The sequence below is a fragment of the Suncus etruscus genome, chromosome 6 (assembly GCF_024139225.1).
Source record: "Suncus etruscus isolate mSunEtr1 chromosome 6, mSunEtr1.pri.cur, whole genome shotgun sequence".
NCBI classification, from domain to species: Eukaryota; Metazoa; Chordata; class Mammalia; order Eulipotyphla; family Soricidae; genus Suncus; species Suncus etruscus.
The window spans coordinates 17,162,416-17,177,755 of NC_064853.1; the positions used below are offsets into that span (position 1 = coordinate 17,162,416).

The window sequence follows — 15,340 nt, forward strand, 5'->3', positions numbered from 1 at the left end:
GCTCCAGACCAGGAAAGAAACTGTTTCAAGTTCTCAAGACACGGGGGCCGGAGAGATAGCATGGAGGTAAGGCGTTTGCCTTTCATGCAGGAGGTCATCGGTTTGAATCCCGGCGCCCCATATGGTCCCCTGTGCCTGCCAGGAGCAATTTCTGAGCCTGGAGCCAGGAATAACCCCTGAGCACTGCCAGGTGTGACCCAAAAACCAAAAAAAAAAAAAAAAAAAAAAAAAAAAAAAGTTCTCAAGACACATTAAAGTTACACCACTTCATTGATGTTTGTCCAAGTCATATCTGGGTTTGCATGAGCTGTATATGAGGTGCTAGAGACCCAAACTCACCAAAACTACTAAATGCAAACTGTTTTCTCTGCATTCTGATTATGCAAACCCGAATTGTAACTTTCACAGTGAAATAATCATAAGCAAACAAGAAACATTATTTTCTAGCATTTTGGGGGGGAATTCTCATGTATGTGTTAGCAGCAACCAAATCATTCCAGTAAAATTCAGAGACAGTCAAGTTTGGATCAATAATTTAAGCCTTGGTGGGAGACAGCAGTAGGATGACAAGACTGTAATTAGGACTAAAAAAGCAAAATGATAATAATAATACACATCTCAGCAGTCCCTGTTCCAAGTTTAAGCTTGCCAAAGTGTTCCTAAGAGGAACCTAAGTGTTAAAATGGAGCTTAGTAAAACTTTCTTTTCTAAAAATATAAAGGGGGAACTCCAAAAGCCTCTAGTTTAAAACAAGCCGTGAAAGAAAAAAAAAAAAAAAGGAATGGGCAATGGATTATAAAATTCTGCACTTGATATCTTATTGCTCAGGATCCTTTTACAATCGTTACTTAAAACCCAAATACTTTGCAAACCATCCTCATTCGTGATGAAATTCAGGGTTTTATGTTTCTTTGGACAAAGCCTTGCCAGTTCATTCATTCCTCCCTCTCTTCCATTTTCCCCTCACCTCCCAAGTATTTGCCAATTGATGACATATTTATTTTTATTTTGTGAATAATATCTTTATTTAAGCGCCATGATTACAAACATGTTTGTAATTAGGTTTCAATTATAAAAAAAAATGAACACCCTCCTTCACCAGTGCAACCTTCCCACCACCAACACCCAACCGATGACATATTTCCAAAAGCAAAAATCTAACCTCTGGCTAACTATGGGGGGAAAAACCCTGCTCAAATGGTAATAAACTAAGTACACAGAGACTGCATCCAATCTGTCTTTTCTGTTCTGCTCCTGTTCTGATCCTTAATATGGTTCTCAATAATCTATATTAACATTTGTGAGCAATTAGAACTGCGGCCTCTGTGGAAGTTTTACAAAGCTGACAGACTGTGCTGAGTCCTCGAGAAGCAACTGGAGGCCTCCAGCAAGTGAAACACCCAGTCCTACTGTGTACAGCCATGACCACAACAAAGGCTGTGGTTTCTCCCACACTAGCCCTAAATAGGTTTAAATTAATGCTATTCATCACTGGGTGGGAAAGAAGACAAGGCAAATCCAAGACAGCAGCAGCATTGGGAAATTTCTTACCAACCAGCCAACCTCTTAGCCCTAAAAGAGTAAACCTCAGAGAGAGCAACTCTCTCTCTTTCTCTCTCTCTCTCTCTCTCTCTCTCTCTCTCTCTCTCTCTCTCCTCTCTCTCTCTCTCTCTCTCTCTCCCTCTCTTCTCTCTCTCCTTCTCTTTCTCCCTCTCTCTCCTTCTCTTTCTCCCTCTCTCTCTCTTCCTCTTCACTCTCAGCCTTTGAGAGTTTCATCTTTTTTTTTCCACCACATTCTAGATAAAGGATATCGTTACTACATTCTAGACAAAAGAGATTGTTACTATCCTCATGTTACACAGGAAACTGCTCCAGCACAGAAAAGCCATATGTATCACAAGATTTGTGGATTAAATGTGTTAACTCCTTTTCTTTTTTTTTTTTTTGGGAGGGGGGGAGTGAATGAGGGTTTGTTAACTCCTTTGAAGGAAAAGGATATGTGTTTTAAACTGCTTTTGCCAATAATTGACATTAGCTCAACCAGTTACAAAAATCTATCCCAAGTTTAAAATCAGAATTGGAGAGGGTGATATTTCTCAAATTTAAATATCACTGTATGAGTTGTTTTTTTTTTAAACACACTTTATTATGATCAATGACGGGAATTAGTTAAACTTTTTACAGGAGAGTTTATTTTGATGGGGAAAAAGTTTTATAGCAGAATGCACTGTCCTGGTTTGTAGGATTTGTACTGTCCTGATTTGTATGTGTACCCTCATATACCCTCATACGACAGCTAACAATACTCGATCTATTGCATAGAGATGCAAAACTCTGACCTGTATGATTTGTACTGTCCTGATATGTATGTGTACAAATACACAAACACATATACTCTCATACGACAGCTAACAACAATCTATTTCATAGAGATGCAAAACTCTGCAACTAACATGCTAACTAACAAACATGCTGACTATCATTCCCTAAAAAGAAAGAGAAATGATCTTCATTCATTCGACATAAAATTCTAAACGATAACTAGAGAACCTTTTTTTTTTTTTTTTTTGCACTTCTAAAATACTATTTCTCCCAGCAACTAACAGCCTGAAGCAGAGAGCAACACTAGTCTTTGAAACAACTAGTATTTTTTTTAAAAGGCAGATGCACTCCCAGTGCTCCAAAACAGCACTGTGTACAGCCTGGATGTGCACATACATGCACGTAAAACACACACATACACACACATGCACCACGCTCCTACGCAGACACTCCTAATCTTGCACCTGCTCTGAAGCAGGAGGAAGTGAATTCTCAATCTGTCAACGTGACCATCTGGTCGATCTGTGATCACGGCTTTCTCTATTACTCTATGAAGGAATGGCAGTCTCCGAGCCAAAACACAACCAAAGTGCACCTGAATGGGAGTATTTCTCTCTGTCTTGGGTGAAATGGGAGAAGAGGTGGCCTATTAGTGGCAGTATCATCAATAATTTTCCACGTGCATTCATGGCAAGTGAAATAAAGTCTACAATATGGCACAGGTAACGAGGTCATCAGTAATTCTGCCTGTATGGGGTGCCAGGACAAGTTTGTGACTTGCTTTCTTGGCCAGATCAACAGCTTCTTTCAGGAAGCAGTACAAACTTTTGCTCTCTGCTCGCTCCCAGCAAAACTGGGAAGCAAGGATGCTTTGAGTGGCCACTATCCTGAAATCCCACTGTGCAAATCCACTGTGAAATTCCAATGTGTGTTTTCACCCTTCAAACCAACAAGTATTTGTGCCACCACAGATTCTCATTTTGCTGATTGTCACTGACTAATTGACAATGAAGTACAATGACCTGGCCAATTTTGGTAATTATTTCCCTTTCAAAGGGAACTTTCCCTTGCTGAATTCGACATAATTTCATTTGTTCGAGTTTTTTAATATCTCCCCACAGCTCCTTTAGAGGGTTTATTCTACCACCAACCACTCCCTAAGCCAGAAAAAACAGTTAATACCTATCAAAAATAAATCGTGACACTTTCACTCTGTGGCCCAGATACACTCATTTACATCTCTCTGTCCAAAAGTGAATCCTTAAAAAGTCTTACAAAATTGTAATAATTCAGCTCAGAATCTCTCTAAAACCTGATTACATCATCATAAGTTATACATCAGCAGTTTTTTAAAAAAAAGAAGAAGGAAAGAAAGAAGGAAAAAAAAAAAAACTCCAGAAAGTTCTCGGTTGAGTGCCTACTAATGAACAAAGGTTAACTTTATCTAAAAGGTCAAATGCCTGGTGGCTAAGGTTATGACCTTAACAACTTAAATTGTGACCTTGCCACGTGCCGGGTATATTGTAGATTGTGATACAGATCATCTGTTAAAGACTGGTCATAAATTAGCTTTACTGTTACATGCCCAGGCCCCCCCCAAAACTCCCCCCAAAAATACATTTGCCACAATACTATATCTCTAAAGTTGTCATATGATACACAGGAAGAACAGCTAGAATAGAGACCCAATGAAGGGCATAAAAATGGTTTTCCTCTTTCATACTTTTAACAAGATGAAATTCCCCAGCTTATGGAATCATACCGATTTCATTCCACTTGCTCCTGTGGCTCAGCCACAAAAATTCACAGTAATAATGCCACTGGATGTGGGAAGGAGGGACCCAAATGCAATGTATGCATCGGAGTACAGTGTCTCAATAAGTCTTAAAATAAATCTTCACCTCTGCTTTTAAAACATGACTGATTCAGCATTAGCTGCCAGTATTGGCACGTGAATGCTAAGAATTCAACTTCTAAAGAAGTGGCCGAGGCATGAAGCATTAATACTGTACAGTTTTTTTTTTATTTTAAGAAACAAAGATCTCATTTTTTAATCCATCTATGAGAGGGAAAGGGCTTTAGAAAAAATAATATAATGTTAAAAGATAATTGGGGATAGTGGTGCTGGGAGGGGAGTTTGAAGGGGAATATATACGTAGGTGGAAAGGCCACAAATGGTTTTTGGCATATTTCTTAAGCACGTTTCAGAGTCTCCGCCTCCTGCCAATACTGGCAAGTTCTCAAAACTTTTTGAGGAGGTAAAAACATTGTTTAGTGTTTACAAATCTTCACTATTATAACAGATGCTTGTCAAATCAGTTGTATGTAAGTCTGACCAATCTACCTCTCATTTGTATCGGCAGCTCCCCTTCCTACAAATAGCAGGTTCCAGGGTCCCCCAAAATCAGATTTGAAATTGCTTCCAACAATCGGCTCTGTCCATTTTTCCCTACAGTCAGCTGCAGGGCACTCAACAGAATCAGCTCCAAGAAAGAAATAAAAAAAGAAAGCCGGTGGCCTTGCACTTGGCCAGCTTTCAGGCCTCACAAGGGAGTCTGGGGATACGGCAGGAAAACCAAACCAAAAGGTAGTCGGATCCATGTTACTATCAATGAATCTTTCATAAGCAATAAGGATGCTCAGTCTTCTGCATAACCTTCTATATGTCATTTCACCAGTGTCATCCTGGAGGTACCCGAAACCACCAGCAACTGGGTTAGCTCCAAGGTTTCGAGCCGCAGCGGCATAGTAACACAGCATCCACAGCAACGGAGAAGGCAGGCTCAAGGCTATACTTCTGCCTTCTGCCACCTCCCTTTGGCTCAAAGGGGAGAGTGAGTGTGCCCCAAAAACCAACCCAAAACACATAGCCAGGATTTTAACCTTGAAGGTCCCTTGTCAGGAAGCCCCAACAGAAGGAGTCTCACCTGTTGGTACTTTCAATTTTCTAGACTAGCCACTGAGAGTAGCTGTGAACATGTTCAAATGATTTATTTTCCCAAATATCCCCCAAACCAGCCAACACGATTTTCAATAGTGTTCTTTGAAAGTGGTCACTACGTATTTGTTTCTTCCCTTTCCCTATCAAACTCCACTAAGAGGTGTAAAAATATGTTCCTCTGCTTAACTGGGTTTTTGCAATAGATACCATAACCACCGTGAGGTTAAAAGGTAGTTAAGAAAGGGCTACCTGTCCCAGCCAAGTGTCATTTGAGAAGAGCTGCCTTTGCACTTTCCCTACCCAGAACTGGGCTACAGCAACAGGCACTACTTATAATTAAGTATACATTTTTAAAACCCCAAATATTTGAAACACTTACAGATCACATCCTCTAAAATACTCCTCTATCCTCTGCCAACAGAATGCAAATGACGAAGGGACATGCTTGCAAAGTTAATTTCTCCAGTTTCTTATGTTGGGACAGATGGATGACAAAAGTTCTCTTTCTAAAACATTATTGAGGAAAAGAACAGAGGACTGTAATATCAGCTGACTTCTTTTTAAGAAATGAAGTCCACACTTGTAGAATTAAGAACTATTTTGTGGCCCATCTGAATTTTCAAGGCATATCTTCTCTCTTGTTCAGTGAGAAAAGGCCTAAATAGACAGGCCTCTGCAGCTACCTCCTTGTTGTATTCCACTACCTTCTTTTGTCCGTCTGGCTCAAATAACTGCCATGACGGTAATCTCGCAAGACCGATATGTACATATAAAAAGTTAACAAGTTACACAAGCCCTGAGCTTTCACACACACAATGCGCCTTTTGTCTGAAACAAGGGGAAAGGAACAAAGTAAAAAAAAAAATGCACTATTTTATCCAGTGCTCTCAATGCTATGATATGTACAGGTCAAACATGCCTTCGAAACAGTCTTGAAACAATCAATTTATTATGAATCAAAGCAACTCATGGAATCAGTGAAGACTTTTTCCATGTCCTCATGCACTCAACAGGTTGGTTAGTTTCATTAAAACTAACTTAAAACTACTTAGAGTTGGTCCCCTCGCCCCCTCCATCCCCAGCCAACTCAACTATTTTAGACAACTTTAAGCATTTCTAAATACCAAGCTCCAACATTGAGATCTATATGATTCATTATTTTCCTTCATACAATGATCAACAATTTTATGGTAATAATGCCTCCAATCTCTTCTCATTTATAGGGGGGGGACTCAACACAATTCAATAGTTATAAAGATAATTTTTAAAAAAAAAAAATCAGAAACCAGGCAACTAAAAATATGACCTCACTACCAAAGTAAATGAAAGATCACTTGTCAGTTAAAAATACTCTGACAAGTCTTGATGAGACTTCTCTCACTCATCCTCATTCAAAAAATAAAAGTGCTTTCAACCTATCATAAAGCATACCAACAATTCTGAAAAAACACTACTTACCAAAAAAAAAAAACTGAATTGCAGAGATTATTCTTGCCAAGCAATAGTTTTCCACCCAAATACAGAGAGGCCCCCTCAAACCCCCATAAGGCTGAGCTGTATCTACCTTGCAAAATACACACTGCCTGGGAGGACTCGATGCCCACACTACTACTACTGGGGAGGCAATCAGGGATGGTCAGCATATACAGAGATCACCAGAAAAGACATACAAACAAACACGTAAGAAAGCAGAAAGGATTGCTCACCATGGCACTTACCTGCTGCATGCACAAAGTATGCCAAATATAAATCGAGTTCCTTAACAGAAACCCCTATGTGGTGGGGCTGGACACAGAGCCCAGGATTGGAGCACTGTGGGGACTTTACCAGGCGCTCGCCATCAGTACTTTCCAGCGGAATACCTTTAAATAAAATCACCATAACGAGGTCCAACCTCCAGACTTTGTCTGCCTGGCGGAGGCAGTCAATTCTGCGCATCTTGCCCTTCTGGTCCGGGTTGGAGAGAACGCAACATGGCGGCTTCTTCCCTGTCACTGTCAGCACAAAATCCTCCCGGTACTCGGGCCGGATGTCTTTGCGCAGCTTGGCCAGGAGGCGAGATGCCCACTTCTGCTTGACCTCTGGCTTCTCGCTGAGCAACTCGTCCTTCACGGCTCTCTCTTCTTCTTTTGACATGCGTTTTTCATGCTTTTTGAAGTATTTTCGCTTTCGGGCCTGCAGGTTGAACCATGTGTAGGCGAAGGCTCGGACATGGGGCAGAAGTGCTTCGATGAAAGGATGAAACTCATCCTGTGGGGAGGAAGGAAAAACAGACTCTGACTTGACCATTACCACCAAGGAGGCAAGTGTCACGAGCTTGTTGCCACGTGCACACACATGCAAGCAAGTTGTCTTGAGTTGGTCAACACACATGCACACATGTTGTCTTGAGATGATCCACACAAAGACTTGAGCTGGTCACACATACTCACCAACACACTCACACACATATAAGTTGTCTTGATCTGATCATCAGACACATCCAGTTGACTGACACCATCTAGGAAGCAAGTTGTCATGAGCTGGTCAACACACACACACATACACACACACACACACACACACACACACACACATCCTTTGATTTCAGTTGAAATGTAGTTCAAATATTCCAAGACCTGTATCATAAAATAATCCCAACAGGCAGAAATTTGGGGGTTAAGGGACAGCAAAAAGAAAGCTGCCAATAGTAATTCTCACAAAGTCCATGACAAAAATAGCAAATGATTACAAAAAATAAAAAATAAAAAAACAAAACATGTTGCGATATGGTCACCACTGGGTACCAAGTCATGTTGCCAGGCCCATGGTCCACCTTCATTCTCTAGTAAGTGAAATTTATCAAAATGCTTATAATAATAGATCATCTGCACCCTATTTCAAGGAAGGCAGATCTAATTTTGCTCCAGCCTTGACCTCACTACTTGTAGTACAGCCAGGGTTTCGCCGCCAGATTGGCAAATTCTAAACATTTAGATGCCAGTCAATGTTTATGAACGTCTAGGAGCAAAACTCATCTCCACAATCAATGACAACAAAGGCATTCCCAATGTGGGGACAGCCTGTGCGCTGCTGTCCCTGCATCGTTTTGGTAATGCCTGGAGCCTTCTCTGAAATATTAGCTCCAACTGAATCTTTAATCACAAACCATGAGTTGTTTAGCGGGCCCACATACCAAAGAAAGTTAACAGATTACAAAAAAAATTTAAATCTAGACAGAAGATATTACTGCTAATAGTATGGCCATCACACACACACACACACACACACACACACACACACACACATACAAAATAAGTTAAAAAAATAAAAAACTTATCTAGACTAGACCAGAGGATAAATATGTGTGATGAGTGCTGCAACCAAATACATTTTATGTACTGATAATATGGTAAAATACCTTCAATAATAGTCATCTCTTTTAAAAAAGAAAGGTTATTATTAAATTTTTTGAAAAGAGTATTTTAGGCTTTTTGTCATGCCATGATTAGGATAATCCAGGAAAAATATCACGGACACCTCTTAAAATTCAAGGAACCTAAAAATAAAATTGAACTGAAAACATTTGAATGTTTCTCAATTTTACTGAAAGAATCTTATTCTTTTACCTGGCTTTTTAAAAGAAATCATAAATATAAAATTAAAGAAAAATTAAACAGTAACGGTTTCAAAACTGAGTACATCTAACTTTTGATTAACCAATCCACACTAATCTTATATAACTTCTGACTGCCCCACAAACCCCCAAGATAAATTATTTACTTTCAAATAAATAAAGATGATAAAACCAAAGAGATATTTCAAGATCTTTCTCAAGGGGTGCAAATTATTAAAATGCACTCTCTGGTTTGTAATATCAATCTAAATATATTTTTGAGAGGCACAAAAAACTATAATGTCCCAAACATTATTACTGCTTAAGCAATTATTAAATTTTAAGTGCCCAATGTCAAATGAGTGATTAAAATTGTTTAAAATATTTTAGCAGTCAGGTCAGTTAAAATACTATATATTATAACCATTATCTAAGTAGCAAATGGATGTCTGGATTTTTTAAAGTATGCACATAGTAATATAATATATAATAAATCATTTTAATAATTGACACTTTCCTCTCCGAACAAATTTCAGGCTGTATATTCCAAGTTTAGCTTCGAAAACTGTCTTTTCTCCATAAAAGAATCCAAAAAAGATGTCAGCTCTTATAACATGTGTGCAGTCTTTCAATGAAGAAGAAACAGTGAAAAACACACACAAAATTAATATTATTTACCACAAACTAGTAACATTTCTGGTGCTCGCAAATCTTACTTTTGATCATATTTTAAAAGAGAGGAATAGGAAAGGGCCTGATGGGGTGGGCATTTTTTTCTTAAGACAGAATTATTTAATAAGGTCCACGCCAATCCACAAAGCACAGAAACATTACTCAATTCTGAGCTCATCCTTAAAATGTTCTAAAATTCCTAAAGCAGGGGTTTGGAAATAGTCCTTTATATCAACTGATTTTTGCACAGGACTTGCAAGGGAGCAAGGCTCACGACCTCAGTAGTCTACCTTCACTCCAGTCCCCAAAAGGTAGGTTTACCTTTCAAGTCTCAGGCCCATTTTCCAAATGCAAAGTGCAACTTAGTTCCAAAGCACTCTGAAGCATGTTACACTATTACCATATTACAAAGCTGTCTTAATGTTAATCAGCATTTTAAACACACATTCTAATATGGCAGTTAAGTGTTCGAAGATGGCCCCAATAGGCGTCTCAGAAAACTGCGAACTGCGTTCATTCCTGTTCAAAAGATCTTGTTGACCTGCCAACCAAATGCCCAAATATCTCATCATAAAAATCCTTAAAGGAGGCCAACTGTGTCAACTAGTCATTACAAATCATCTCATTCCCCAATCTTGCATCAAAAGTATTGACTTATGACTCGCCGCAGCTTTCAAAAATAGGAATGCACGATATTTTGTCTAACTTGACTCACATACACCACTAAAGTGCTAGCTATCTTTCTCGTGTCAGGATTAGAGAGAGTTCAGAATATCCAAACTGAATACTATCATCAAGTTTGTAGGAAGTAGCCGGGCATAGCATACATTAGTTTGAGAAAAAAAAAATAATTGTAGGTCCTTCTAAATCATGTGGCGGCACATATTGCCATAAGCTATGTGGTATTTCAAAATATTCGAGAGAAAACAAAGAATATTTTACGGATGGTCTCGATGAGAAAGTTGCAGGCCACCAAGAAAAACAAACCTGTTTCCAAAGCACCATGACTTGGAATCAGCATTTTAACGCGTGATCCAAGTAAGCCAAGTTTAAGGACCAGCAAATGCTGATTTTTTTCTGGAACGACCTCTTTGTAAAGGTTTACCTACAAATTTCTACTGAGTTGTCTTTCTATGGCCAGGTGAGCAGAGGGTGAAGTTATGATATGCCTATGTAGATTAAAAGATGATAATTTACACTTTCCTGGTCAAGTTTTATTTTTTTAATTTGCATACACATAGGTGAAGTCTATCTTTTCATTTAGAATAGTTTAATCACTGTGCTTAGTGAAATTCTGTTTGAAGGACCAATAAATCACCAGTATTCATTTTCTTAAAAAAAAAAAGACTCTAAAACTTTATACATATTCCAGTAAGTGAAATAAGTTTATAAATAAATAAAATTTTAAGGAGAAGAATTCATAGCATATACGGTCCTTTTCTTCGCAAACAGTTGCACTAAGTAATAAGTGTTTTTCTTAGCGCTGTTTCTAGAAACAGGCCTAGAGAAAGTATCGATCAGGCTGCCAAGTTAAGTTGTTGTTGTTGTTTTTTAATTTAAAGCAACTTTTTCAATGTGCTCATAGTTAATAATCTAAAACAATCTAGCTTTGTTAAATAGCTGAAAGATGTCTTCTGCCGGCCTATACGGAGTGAGACATAGGTATCCTCCTACAGACCACTCTCCTGAAATAAATATAAGCGTATTTTATGATCTACAAGTTTTCTTTCTCACTCCTCTTGTACACTGGTATTATCTGCGAGTTGTCTGTGTGGCAAACTTTGGCCAGCTACCACTCCAGCCTTCGAATCTCAGCATTTTCACTGTAGTCATAACTCATTCAAATTATCTTACACTTTGCATCTTATCCATATGCAATTGTGAACCCTGCCAGAAGTGGTTGGGGAAAAAAAAAGTTTCACTCCAGACTTCCACAAAGTAAAAGAAGAACTTTGGAAGTTTGTGAAAGGGAAAAAAAAAAAAAATAAAAATTGAAAGAAAATAAAAACTTTCACAATAACTCAAAGCAACTGCTAGCCATTATTAATGCTAGGCCTAAATCCCAAACAGACCATTTCCACATAAAAGATGCATTTAGGAGTCTTGTAAGATCCAAGAGACGGTGTTAGTCCGGTTAGCTAGGGCACTAAAGAAGGGATGTCATGTGCGAAATAGGTCCAGAATCCGGAAAGGAGGGGTGGGGGGGGGGGAGGAAAACTGTTGATACTTTTTGAGACCTCCAGAAAGTATTCCGGTTAAACCGTTATCTCCTGCTTTATTGGTGAAAGCAAGAGTTAGTAGCAGGTTTTTCAAGGGAGTGAAGGATAAATATTTTTACAACGAAGCATTCAACTTCAAGGGGGGTGATAAAAATGACCAGATCACACTGTACCGAAACAGGACGAAAACTCACACTTAAAAAAAAAAAAAGAATTTTTTAAAAGTGCAAAATATCTTTGACTTCATGAAGCCTTTTAGTCCAAAAATAAATAAATAAATAAAAGATTCCGAAAAGGGCCAGACTGAAGGTGGGGTGGGGGGGAGGCAGCGTGCAAAGAGATAGATAGATACTCTTGGGCCCAGAGAGGGTGCTGCAAACCGGAGAGGGCTAAAAAAACGGATTGCATGAAGAAGAGGGGCGCCTCCGGGGTGCGGAACCCCCAATCTGCTTGGAGGAGCTTGGAGGGGGGAAAAAGAAAAGTTGCCCCCCGTCCTGCGCGGTGGAGGCGGCGGCAGCGGGGTGGGGGAGCCGCGTCCGGGCCACGGCCGGTGACCATCTCCGCCCTGCGCTCCCCGGCTTGTCGCCGCAGCGTGTGGGCTCGTCGGGACCCCCAAAACTTTCACGCCAGCGGCTGAGCGAGCGAGCGAGCGAGCGAGAAAGAGAGCCAGGCGCTTAGGACGCAGGCTCCACCCGGCCGGCGCGCGTCCGTCCACGCAGCCCCGCTCCGCCGAGCCCTGGGCCGGCTCGCCCCCGAATCCGAGGGGCGCCGGCCGGGTTCGAGACCCGGGACCCACGCGCGCGTCCCTCCCACGGCCGGCAGGACCCCCGCGGGGGGCCAAACAATAAACAAAACAAACAAAAGTAAGAGTTCGGGGGTTGCAGCCGCGGTGCAGGCTCCGGGGAGCGCGGGGCCTTGCGGGTGGTGCAAGGGATCCCCCCCTTATTCCCCGCCTCGGGCTTCCCAGCACCTCCGGGGGCTTTTGCACGCGGATTGGGGCTGGATGGAGAGGTGGGCACAGATCGCGGCCCCCTTCCCCTTTGGCTGGCCCCCCCGGGGCGCCTTGCAACTAACTCCAAGCAGGCGGCCCTGCCGGCTTGCAGAAACGCTGAGTCCCAGATTTCAGCTTGTCATGGGCTGCCTGCCACCCCGCCGCCGAAAACACGTGCGGGGCCCGTTCGTTCCGAGAGAGAGAGCCCCGGCGATCCGCAGTCCCTGGCCCCCCGATATGATATTAATTAACGCATTAATAATCAGAGGGCGCCATTAGCCATGTGCCCACACAAATGGCCGTGCAAGAAGGAATGCACCCGCCTGGAAACAAAAGTTACTTTCTGAAAGCTGCATTTCTCCCCCCTGCTCTCTCCCCCCGACACACGCGCGCACACACCAGCAGACACACATATAGACACACACAGACACACACACACACATAGAGAAACACGCGCAGCCTCCCCGGGGCCCCAGCGGGGCGCGACGTTCCAGGGGGGTGTGCTCTCCATTGCAATCCCCCAGACCCAACCCAGGTCTGCCCCCCCCCCACATACACACACACACACACTGGCACCTTAGGGCACCCCCTCAAGCCTCCCATCCCTTTCGGCCTCCAAACAGCTGCTGCTTACCTGGGTGAGACAGAGCGGAGAATACATAACTGCCGGGCGGTGGGGTGTGCGTGTGCGTCTGGGTGTGCGGTTATTTTTTTTTTTTTTGGAGGTGTGCGTGAGTGCAGGGAGAGAGAGAGAGAGAGAAAAAGAAGAGCAAAAGAAGGAGAGAGAGAAAGGAAGAGAAGAGGGAAAGAGAAAGAGAAAAAGGAGAGAGGAAAAAAAAGAGAGAGAGAAGAAAAAAGAGAGAAGGGGGAAGAAGAAAAAAAAATCAAGCCTGCTTCTTGCGTTCACATTTCCAACTCGGTTCAACTGCAGCCTGGGAAGCCCAGCGCTAGTGCCGCTCCATGAGCTGAACTTTCACCCCGCTTAGAGTTTCCCTACACCCCACTAGACATGTCGACTGGACGCGGGCGTTAAAGGCATAGCGCACCCTTTCCCGCGCCCGCGCCCGTCCGCCCGTCCGTCCGTCCGCCCGCCCGCCGGCCGGGTGCCCGCGAGCTGCCCGCGCGCCCGCCGCCGCCGCCGCCGCCGCCTCCTCTCTGCACCGCACCGCGCAGTACAGCCGCCGCCCGCCCGCCCGCCTGCCCGACCGCTCGCTCGCTCTCCTGCTCGCCCGCTCGCAAGCTCGCTCGCTCTCTCGCGCCGCCGCCGGGGGCGGGGAGGGGGCGTGGGGGAGGGGGGCGGCTGCGGCGGCCAGCCCCGGTCCCCAGCTTCGCGGCCTCTCTCTCTCTCTCTCTCTCTCTCTCTCTCTCTCTCTCTCTCTCTCTCTCTCTCTCTCTCTCTCTCTCTCTCTCTCTCTCTCTCTCTCTCTCTCTCTCTCTCTCTCCCCTCCCTCCCCCTTCTCTCTCCCCCTCCCTCCCTCCCCACCCTTCTTCTTCTGCTGCACTGACACCCCCCCACCCCTCTTCTTCCGCGGCCCCCCGCTCGGCGCATTACTGGGTAAGGCAATGGGGTGCAGTTACAGTCTGTCCTCCCGGGCCGGCTCTGGGCTATGGGGCTGCCACAGGATGTGTGCTTAAGCAAACAAAACTACTTTTCCTTGGTCCCCATCCCATCCCCCCACTCCCCACGCACCCCACTGCAGACTTTTTTTTTCGGACCTCGCCGCCTTGGACTTGGGGGGGTCACTTAGCCAAGGTTGGGGAACCCGGCTACTTACTCCCCGGGGGTTCCTAATGATGCGGACGCGTGGAGAAAGACGGTGGGGAAAGGGAAGGAAAGGGGTGGAGAAGTGGGGTGTGCATGTTTGCATGAATGCAATATTTTTCCCTCTCTTTCAACCCCCCCCAAAAAAAAAGCAGACCTCCTAGGTAACTTTTTTTTGCACACACACACACACACACACACACACACACGCACGCACACGCACACGCACGCACCCCACTGTAGGAAAATGCGGCATGGCTCAAAAAGCCTTGTAATCTCTCCCACGAAGAAGCTTTCTGTGGGAATAGATCGTCGGCAGTGGTAATATTATGCACAAAAGCCTGCAAACTTTCTTGCAGCTTGGGTCCTAGGGCACAAGGCAGCGGGGCAGGCGAGGAATCACGTCACCCACACGGAAGATGCACCGGATTTGGGGGCTAGGGGGGTGTGAGGGGTGCATTGGAGAAAGAGAGGCGGAGATGAATGTACCTTCTCCCTTCCAGGACTGGGAAACGAGTGGGTTTCGACCTAGACGCCATAGTAAAAGTTCTCTCTCACGTTTTTTTAGAAATTTTTATAAGACAAAAATAAATAAATAAAATGTGCAGGGGATGTCCCTTTGGAGAAGGGCGATCCGCTCCACAAACTCGTACCCAGGGCTGGACCCGGCGGTCATTTCACTGTCCCTTGTGCCACTCGCACCTCTGCAAAAAAAAAAAAAAGGGGGGGTGCATTTAAGAATAACCCCCCTTTTTTCCCTCCTCAGGTAATAGTTCTTAAAATGGAAAAGAGCTTCCTGCAATTATTTTAGGTTTGCTAAAGTATTGTTTTGGCAGAA

General features: G+C 43.3%; 1 protein-coding gene across 4 annotated transcripts in view; it reads right to left on the bottom strand.

The window, feature by feature from the left end:
* The window catches only part of NFIA (nuclear factor I A), a 400,594-nt gene extending 387,117 nt beyond the window's left edge, over positions 1-13,477 (bottom strand). For all 4 annotated transcript variants that reach the window (XM_049774403.1, XM_049774402.1, XM_049774401.1 and 1 more), the window contains exons 1-2: positions 13,375-13,477; positions 6,982-7,513 (exon numbers count right to left, since the gene is read on the bottom strand). In XM_049774403.1, coding sequence (XP_049630360.1) covers positions 6,982-7,513; positions 13,375-13,401 — 559 coding nt within the window. In that variant the 5' untranslated portion in view covers positions 13,402-13,477. The remainder of the gene's footprint in view (positions 1-6,981; positions 7,514-13,374) is intronic.
* Between the last annotated feature and the right edge of the window lie 1,863 nt (positions 13,478-15,340).